Consider the following 9,904-nt stretch of genomic DNA (forward strand, 5'->3'; position numbering starts at 1 on the left):
TGTGTGTGTGTGTGTGTGTGTGTGTGTGTGTTATTGTTTAATATATATCATGTGTATTATTGTTTAATATATTATGTATTGTAATATTATAATATATGTTAAATAATATATTATGTACATCTCTCTCCCATTCTCTCTCTCTCTCTCTCTATATATATATATATATATATATATGGTTGATTTAATATTTAATATTTATTATAATATATATTATTTTGTTATAAGGGGTGCCCCGCCACATGTTGCTACTTGCCAGTGCACACACCTGTCTCACTTGTGCGTTGCCACATGTCGCACGTCCACCTCGCCTACAACGCTTTGACATGTGTCACTCTTGCGCCTCTACCCCTACGTCTGCCCAAAAGCGCCTCATGTCACATGCTCTATAGTTCAGGCATGCCACGTAAGTTCATGGAACTTTTGTCGCGCACCTTGTGTGACCACAAGTTCGTGGAACTCTTGTCGCACACCTTGTGTCACACGCTCAATAGCCAGCGTGCCCCTACATATGCCTTTGCCCTATGGTCACCGCCACATGTCAAAATCTCACCCCCGAACGGCCATGTGTCAACTCCCCAAGCTTTGACGGCTGAGAAAGGTGGGGCAGTCCCACTTTCCCACTCAAAAAAAGGCTCGCGGGCTGCCCGCCCCCGCCCGCTCACCATTTTCTAAGTGGGAAAGTGGTTCTCCCGCACTTTCAATGCTAGCAGCCCATACAACAAGCTTCATAGTAGTATGAGCTAAGACCTGTACTATAACCAATCATGCACAACAAAAAAAAGCTAGGAGGGGCTTGTGTATATCGTGCTCGAGGGCTCGGCTACTTGTGAGTCTCTCCCTCCATACTATATGCCGGCGCTTAGTTTTCATGCATGCATGGAAATCGTGATCAAAAGCATAAGGATACAGACCACTCAAAAAAAATTGTGTTTCTCTCAAACACAACTATACACTAAGGTAATGACCAAATGTAACGAGTCCGATAATAACACTCGTGTGCGTATAAGTATTTTTGTTGAGCCGTGATTATGAGAAGAGTGGCTATCAACCAGGTGGTGGGCAAACACGATTATCGTTGCACTTGTGCACAGAGCCCTTATGTGCCGTGCTTTCTAGTAACAGATTTCTCCTTCATATCCGTCGTTCATTCATGAAAGCCAGTAAAGCAGCACTAGGCTTTTTCAAGCACTCCACCTATTGAAGCTTGCATGATCAGTGCATGGTAGGAGCAACGCTAGATAAACAGAAATGCACTACCAAGTAGTGGCAGGAGCCAAAATAGTAGCCGCCCACCTGGGCTGAAAAGGATTACTGCAATGGAAGGCTTCTCAAAAGTAAATCCTCCAAAACTTTAATCACATCAACCAAAAGTACTGCAACCATCAAGATCCAACTAAAATTACTGCACACCGGGCAAAGTCCTTAAGCACTACTACCGCCCATCAATGTAAAACGAATTAATTCCATTCCCTTGTATCATACTAGGCAAGGTGAAGATGTTACAAAAGCATTGAGTATTGCTGCATTTCCAAAACTTACATTTGAGACTAAGAGTGAATGTCTCTCACAAAAGGATCAATAAGCAAAATGAGGGAGGAATCAGTTAATTTGTGGGGAATCATTATTATGCAGCGAAGGTTGCAAACTAGAATAAGTGAATAATGAAGGAGTGCATCAAATAAAGAGTTCAAATTCAGGGAGCATGCTTCGCTCCTTCATTACACAAAAATTCTGGAGATGTTTTTCAAGTCACATAATTGAACCACGATGATAACAGCAATGATTTCAAGAGTGCAATCAAGGTCTAGAAATCGTTCCGAGGAACAATGAATGGGAAGGTCAACATCCCGGCTGTGCGATTTGTTAAATTTAAAGAGTTGCCGAAAAAGCTTGTTGATACACATTTTATAGAGCAAAGAAAGGAGACTTTCATAGAGTCTGTCACAAACGGGAACCCTCACCCTATTTCGTTACCCTCACCCTATTTTAACGAATGAAGGAGACTTTAATAGAGAACAATGTCACCCCGTTCACAAATAAATAAATGTGCACACAATGTTCAGCCTTTATTTAATATAAGACTTTTGTAATACTGAAATATATGTAAGACTTTTGTAAGACTGGAATATATCCAATCGTACAAATTTAAATTTTGAGCCTTTATTTAATAAGGTAGTTGGACTCCACAAAAAACCCAGGGTATTATTTGTTAAAATTTTAGATCCCGTAAGAATTTAATGGGAAAACCCCCGTCAGAATGACACCCATTTGGTGACTTGCAGAATCCTTGCACATGATTCCCGGGACACTTGAGACATCACCCTTGCATGAAGAATCTGAATAAAACCAACCTCCAAAACGCAGTCGAAACGATACTCCAACAGCCCCGTCACAAACAGAAACAATCACCCCATTCACAAAAATGTGCACACACAATGGTAAGTCTTTATTTAATACAACACAATTGTAAGACTGGAATATATCCAATCGTACCAATTCAGATTTTGAGCCTTTATTAATAAGGTAGTTGGACTCCACAGAAAACCCAGGGTATTATTTGTTTAAATTTTAGATCCCGTAAGACTTTAATGGAGAAAACCCTGTCAGAATGACACTCCCATTTGGTGACTTGATTGCTGCAGAATCCTTGCACATGATTCCCGGGGCACTTCAGACATCACCCTTGCAAGAAGAATCTGAATAAAACCAATCTCGAATGACAAAAACACAGTCAAAACGATACTCCATTTTAGCAACTTGTTGCTGCAAAGCCTAGCAGAAAATTCCTGGGACACATCACCCTTGCATAAAAAATCTGGGTAGCCAGTTTTACAAAACACACCTTACTTTCACCCATCCATTGCTTTTTGGCAAGGACATTTTACAAAACTTTGGACAATATGAAAAGAGCTCAATGTGCTCCTGCCTGAAGGGCCACCTCTCAACTTTCCTAAACTAGCTGACCTCAGAGAGTCACCCCTCCTCTGTATTTGAACAAATTTACAGAGGAACACTCCACGTTTCTATGATGGATATCTGAACTTCAAAAAGGTCAGGATAATGAGTTTGAACAACCTATACTACCTAATTAATAGTAAGCTGGTCAGCTTAAGAGTGCTACCTGGAAAAGATGGCTTTAAAATAAGCAGCTACATAATCTCACTTGCTCAGACCAAGAAGACTGAGCTTAAAAGCAAGCTTGAAATGCCAACCTACAAGTTCTGCATCGAACAAAGCTGCTAAAACTAAGTTCCCCTTTCACAGATCGTTTGACAATGCAGCAACTCTTCAACATAAATATCAACGCTGAAGCCTGGTTTGACTTGAAGGAGTTGACAGTAGTCCCTTCTAACAGAGTGAGCATCCAAGAAGAAACAGCTCAGCCACAATAAAAACCCATCCATTGTACATCCAGCCACCCAACCTCAGCATTAAAAAGGATGCTGAATGAACGTAGCTGTTGCCCAAGATTTGATCTCACCAGACTGGAGCTAAAACAGAAGTGTCACATTTCCCAGTGTTCACTACTGTTTTTCAGGCTTTCCAGAAACTGGCTCCCTGGAGCTCGTCATATTTTCCATTGCCACTGCCTGCGAGGAGTCCCTGCTGTCTGCTCGAGAAAGAATTTTGTCAACACGAGCATCATCTGCAAGGATCCCATTGCATTTTTCAGATGTAATAGGACTCAGCTGCCCTTCCTTTGCAATCACAGGCTTTTCACTCTGCTCAACAGCCTCAGCAGGCCTACCTCCTTCATGTAATGTACTATGGGCATTGTCTTGTGAAGACTTTTGCTCTGAGTCTTTGCTACTTCGGTAAATAACCTGTACAGAAACGACGGTAAATTGTGGAACTAAACTGAGCTAAAGGAGTTCGAATGTAAGCTTTAAAGATGAAAACCCATTTTTATACCTGTTGATGTTGCAGATGAGCCTGTTGCCTGGCTCTCTTCTCCTGCATAGCTTTTTGACGATTTTCATAAAACTGAAAATCATCAAGAATTGATGTTTTGAAAACAAAATTCTTGAATATATTCAGCATTTCTAAACCCTGGTCAAATCTGACCTGCATCAAAAATAGCAATTCATAATTAAAAACAATATACACTGGCAGCAAACAACCATTAGAAGCCATATACACTCAATGGAAACGCCAGACCAAATACACTCATTTTCTGCATTCCATCATTGTAATTTTTCTAAGAATTTACGTTGACCTAACCCTCATCCTTCATATTCAAAACACAATAAACATTTGCAATAGTTGCAGATAAGCAATCACACTCGACTAAAGATTGAGCTTTAAAAGAGAACTTCTTAGACTGGGGTTGGTAATACTGATAAGCCTTGTCCCAAATCACCAATCACATACTCTCAATAGCACATGAATACTACTCATAAATACTTTTATATCTAAGGTCAAGTCTAGATCCCTTTAAAACATTCATGTGCATATAAGAGTCCAAGTGCAAGTACGCATGCGTGTGAGTCATCAGGCGTATATGTTCCAAATGGTAGAAACAGGGGCTTTGAATAATATGCAATGAAACCTAGGAAACAACCTGGACGACCTCAGGCACTCCAACTATGTCTTGAACAGAGAGGACCTCATATATTCCAATTATCAGCAGAGATGTACGCTGTAAGCGAGTTTCACTATGCCTGACAACAAAGACCCAAACACATAGGCAACAAGAGACTGCTCCGGCATGAAACACATTTAACACAGAAGGTGACATTATTTCAGTTGGTGATGGGAACTTACATCTGCAACCTTAACACTTTTCCTTTGTTGAAGGCACAGTAAAATCTTCAAGCATCAAAAACAGATGCTTTCACATGAGTTTCTTGAGAAAAACTTACCCCAATCAAAGAGCGTGCATGTGCATGTGGGGTTTTGCCATTCACAGAGCATTCTACCATGAAAAGAGAGGCTTTGGGCCTTCAACCCCCTTTTGTGACAGACTGGGGAACCCGTAACTTCATGGCAGCAACTTTAACCCTCCAGCTTAAAACAAAGAACTCAAGGTAGTAAGGAAGGGCCATAGGTCTGAAACCACTCAGCGAGCATAAGCAAAGGCCAGAAATATCAAGACTCACACGGGCTCTCTAATGTAGCCAAGAGGTTCTAAAAAAGTAGCAGCCTTGTCAGCTTGCCCAATGCGCTCAACACAATGTACAACCTTAAAAATTGGGGAAAATAATTAAAATCTCCCCAGTAATTAAAATCAAATCTAAGCAAGAAAAGAGAGAGAGAGAGAGAGAGAGGGAGGGAGAGAGAGAGAGAGAGAGAGAGAGAGAGAGAGAGAGAGAGAGAGAGAGAGATGAATAACTACACAATCAACCATGGACTCCCCAATACAGTTGAAATTCACCCACAACCTTGGTCTTGTTGCATCTGCAACAGCACTATTTTCCAGTGTACAGAAAACTCAATTATATCGTATTTCACTACCCATACAATTATTCTTTAAAATCAATTCCAAGTGAGCTTGATGCACGTGCAAGTCCAAGACAAAATGCTGAAATCATCACATCCTACAGTTCCACATCAATCCCTTCCTTTGGCCATGCAGCAGCAAATACTATGTCGAGTGCAGCACAAACCCGAGACAAATCAGTTCTTGATTACAATAACAGACTCATAGTATAACTGCAGGCTCCTCATGCATAACAAGATATAAATACTTTGCAAAAGCTCATTGAGACCGTAGACATGCAGCTCCTTCCAAATGCAACTGGTGCAAGAAATCTGACTGCTTGACAATGAGCTGCAAAAGGTAAACTAGCAGAACGTAACATGCAAAGGTCTAACTCTTCATAACATGATGCAGAGACAAAAGAGCTTTGAGACTGCTATCTGCCTTTCATACTGACATAGCTTTTTCTGGCACATCAATTGCAATTAGCATCTCAGGCTTCTAATGAAAAATGAGCCATATCAACTGGCACTAACCTCCTGTGTGTCCCTGCTGTTTGTTACCGGCTTGTTGTCATTATTCTCAAGAATGATATGTCGAAACTGATTGTTAGGCACATCCTTAATTATGTGCCATTTGACAGGGAACTTGCCAGTCCATTTGTCTTGCTGCCAAAAATCCAGAGTTTTATTGAAATCTACAGGTCCAAGCATCTCAGCTACACCACAAAATTGCCCACTTGCGTTCACCTGCCAAAACTCAGGACAGAATTAATGCCCCATTTGCCAGACATCTTTGCAATAGCTCTTTTGCATACAGCAGATACAGACATAGCAAGCAACACAGAGAAAAACTCACCGAGAAAAATAGAAATAACGGGCAGTACCCAGAACTTGCTTGAGCCTCCTGGTAGGCTGCATCCAATTTCTTGTTTCCGTTTGCTGTGCTGGCCCAAACACTGTACTTGATGCTTTTATGTATATCATCTTCACTATATGACTTGATTACGAAAAACTTTGCATTGTCATGGTTAGTTGCAAAATCTGGGCGATTGTAATGATCTTTGTTTGCCTGGGTGGTTACAGGTTCAGTTGTACCATTTGCAACTCCCTGCCCCCGGATATATCTCACAGCACCGGGGGCCATTCTTTGATTCCGGACCCTTGTTGTCCTGGGTCCTCTGTTTTGTTCATTAAGAATGTCCAAGCCTGAACTCCCATTACTAAGCATACCATTTCCTCTACCCCATGGCTTCCCCTTGTCAACAGGAATCCAATTGCGGCCGTTTGCTCGAGACTCAAAGCTATTAGTCCCTAACCCTTGTGCTTGTCTTGCAGGGGCAACTGCACCAGGATATATTCTAGCCGAAGGCTGAAATACTCTGCCAAGTGTCCCAGCAGTAGCTGCAACTCCAAGAGGGGGTCGATGCTGCTGACTTGATGGGATATGAGGCTTTGCATTGGATAAAAGACCACATGTTAATTAAAAAACAATCCACGTCTTTGAAAACAAATATCAGCCATAGAACTCACCTTCAGTGAAATTAGATTGATAAAGATAAAGACTAGCCTTACACAAAGAAAAGGCCACAAAAGGCAATGCTATTGGTATAAGAAAATGTGATCCAGCACACTCTTCAAACTGCTAAGGCCACTCACCAATAAGGGTGCCACAGGTCGAGCATTTTGCCCAGAAACAGAAACGGGGTGGGACAAGCCATGCCTTTGCTGGACTTCTGTTACTTTTGAAGAATCAGACCAAGGAGCACCTGCCCTAATGCCATCATAACCTGCCCTCACATCCTGAGATCCTGTTGTTGGAACACTTACAGGAAGTATGCCACGACCGTATGGACCAGAAGATTGCATCATATAACCTGGCCTAGCACCTAAGGGACCATTAATCCCACTACCAGTGACACCACTTGAACCATCACTAGACGACTCCCCTGCAGTTGTTGTTGGAACCTCTATGCCAACAGGTGCTGAAGATGGTATGAAAGGGGCATTTGGAGGCACAGACTGCTGGTAAATATGCCCAGCATAAGGATACCCTTGAGGACCATACAACTGTCCATCTGCCCTAATTGCTGGAGTGTATGGACCATATACTTGTTGTGGACCATAGCCATAGCCAGGGGGATGATATAGGAGTGGCCCATTATCACCATAAACACTCTGCACAAATCATGAAAGGACAATCTGTAAACAAATGTAATAAATGCCATATCTTTACACAACAGAGTACATGAGAGAGTGTGGGAAGTATCCACTTTTATCAAATATATCCAACCTTATAAATTGAGATCGCTATTAAAACACATAAGAAAGAGCATTATTGGGAATCATTATACAGGCAATCTTACAAATTGAGAATGTTTATACACATGAAGAAAGATTGTTGGGAATCTTGTACAAGGACTGTGGATAACCACATACACTCACCCCACTTGGCACTTCTACCCCATCAGCACCGACATGCCTAGTGTAATCATCCCACTCGCCCATGGGATATTCATAACCTGCTTTAAGACGCAAGAATGTTGGCTTTTAGCAGAAGTACACCTAATCATCCCTCCTCGAAGGCATAAACTTCAGCTCATATTAGCATGGCATCCAACTTCAGCAATATGCATATCTAAAACAAGACCATCGCTTCTCACCTCCGTAATAGTACCCATGAGGTGTGGCAAATCCATTCACAGTGTAATACATCCCAGCCTCCATTCCTGCTTCATAAGGTACAGGGGTACTGGATGCATCTGCAATACCTGCTCCAGAAGCCTCTAACACGGCATTTTGAGTGCTATTGTCAAGGTTGGCAGGGACCTGCATTCAGATCATTCAGACTGAATACTTGGTATAATAGAAGTTGGATCAAATAAATGCATATTAACTCCCTAGGGTGACGGCTTAAGCATTTCATGCAGTCCAGCTTCTATCTCTTACATGTCATGCCGCATATATTTTTGAAAGTCGAAAAAATGCAATTGTTACCTCTATGGAGTCTCTCATACCCGATTGTGAATCAACTTTCAGATTTTGCAGCAGGTCTGTTACGTCTGAAAAGGCAGTTAAGTCAAGGAAAGCAACCCAAGCATTACACCTCGTCTAATTTATCTGCACACCCAGCCATTAGGAAAGAACGTCCTCGACTCAGATCTTCTCCACGCTAAACCTTGAATGAGCTCGGGAAGGCTCTATTCTAGCATCTTCAGGAGCTTTTCAGTGGGGGGGCTGACAAACAATTTGAAGCCACAACTTACCCCAATCGATAAATATCCCCAAAAGGAAAAGCTACTCTGATACTATTCTTTTTCAATCCCGAGCAAAAACATAAGTTCCAACTCATCTAAGGACGCTCCAGCTGCAGATCCCACAAATGGCATCCATGCCTTTCGTTATGTTTAGCTATATACCGTTCACGAAAAACATGCTCGGACACCCCAACTCTAAGGAGCTATTATTTTCGCAGATCTAGGAGAAACAGTACTGCCATTTGCCTGGGTTGGAGATTCCAAAGACTGCCTGAATCCGTGCCTCCCAGAAGACAGCAGTACTATTTCCTGACAACAACGAGCCTGAACAAGGATGACATTACAATGGGCAAAAATTTTCCGTCAGGAACAGTCTGAGAGCTCAACAAACTACGTCCCAGTTACTCGACTGCCCAAGCCGTGGAACGTCGACTTATGTGCACGCGAGACTCTTCGAAGAAAGACGAATACAAGAAACCACAAAAAGGATACTGTCTGCCGCCTGGGAAGTTGACGCCATGTTAATAAAATCGTAAGCTCGATCAACTGAGAACGAATGGGCTTTTCGAAACAGAGTGTCCTGACGACAACGCCTGCCGAAAAGAGCCACCTTTTACCCAGAGCTGTTTAGGTTTAGGGCAAGACCCCCTGAAAACATTTCCAAGAACACGTTGATGAAGCTAAAAAGCACCCTCAGACCCTGAGGAATCTCCAGTGAGCGCGGGGGCGAAAAGGCAAACTCCACAGACTGAGAAAGCGGACCGTGACGCCGCGAAATGACTTGTCCCAGGCCGCAAAATCAGGATGTGATCCCGACTGCGAGCCTCGTGCGAAGCCCTAATTCCCCACTCTGGGGGTCATCCAAACTCCTGTCTCGTTGCAGGAAGAAACGACCGACTTCGTCGTCGGCTGACTGTGGGTTCGCCCTTGGCGCGACAAATGGCACCGCGGCGAGATTCTCGCTACCAAGCCAAAACCCTAGCCAAATCTGTCGCCAAGGCGAGCCGGGAGCGTCTAGATCGGAAGCAAGAAGTTGGATGGTACGAAAGCGGCGGCCCGGCTAGGGTTGAGACGAAGAAGCAGAGCAAGCGAACAAGACCTAGTTCAAGAGTCCGCAGACGCAGAGGCAGCAGAGCCGAACAGAGAACCGGAGCCGGACACCCCGAGGAGGGAAAAGCGTGGAGCGTGTGCGTGTCAGTGCTCTCGTTTCTCACAGAGACAACTTTGAA

General features: G+C 42.9%; 1 protein-coding gene across 3 annotated transcripts; it reads right to left on the reverse strand.

Moving 5' to 3' along the window:
* Positions 1–2,610: 2,610 nt before the first annotated feature.
* Positions 2,611–9,904, reverse strand: LOC147889896 (YTH domain-containing protein ECT4-like). Of its 3 annotated transcripts, XM_087390753.1 has the most exons (10): positions 9,168–9,904; positions 8,416–8,480; positions 8,082–8,247; positions 7,864–7,943; positions 7,078–7,596; positions 6,278–6,871; positions 5,956–6,168; positions 3,913–4,065; positions 3,749–3,824; positions 2,611–3,646 (listed from the first exon to the last, which is right to left on the reverse strand). In XM_087390753.1, exons 1-10 carry the CDS (start codon positions 9,193–9,195, stop codon positions 3,525–3,527), a joined length of 2,016 nt encoding a protein of 671 aa, XP_087246879.1. In that variant the 5' UTR covers positions 9,196–9,904; the 3' UTR covers positions 2,611–3,524. The 3 variants fall into 3 exon arrangements, with proteins under 3 accessions (XP_087246879.1, XP_087246876.1, XP_087246878.1); XM_087390750.1 differs by having other exon boundaries at positions 2,613–3,824; positions 9,168–9,902; XM_087390752.1 differs by having other exon boundaries at positions 2,614–3,824; positions 7,864–7,940; positions 9,168–9,902.

The sequence above is a fragment of the Dipteris shenzhenensis genome, chromosome 19 (genome assembly GCF_047967505.1).
Source record: "Dipteris shenzhenensis isolate YYH24624 ecotype China chromosome 19, Dip_SZ_1.0, whole genome shotgun sequence".
Lineage (NCBI taxonomy): Eukaryota > Viridiplantae > Streptophyta > Polypodiopsida > Gleicheniales > Dipteridaceae > Dipteris > Dipteris shenzhenensis.

Excerpts from the sequence above, each read along its gene's own strand:
- LOC147889896 (XM_087390750.1), bottom strand. The coding sequence starts at position 9,195 with ATGGCGTCAACTTCCCAGGCGGCAGACA. Across the intron at positions 8,481-9,167 it reads AACTTCCCAGGCGGCAGACA|ACGTAACAGACCTGCTGCAA; the intron begins GTATCCTTTTTG and ends CTGCCTTTTCAG. Across the intron at positions 8,248-8,415 it reads GTATGAGAGACTCCATAGAG|GTCCCTGCCAACCTTGACAA; the intron begins GTAACAATTGCA and ends ATCTGAATGCAG.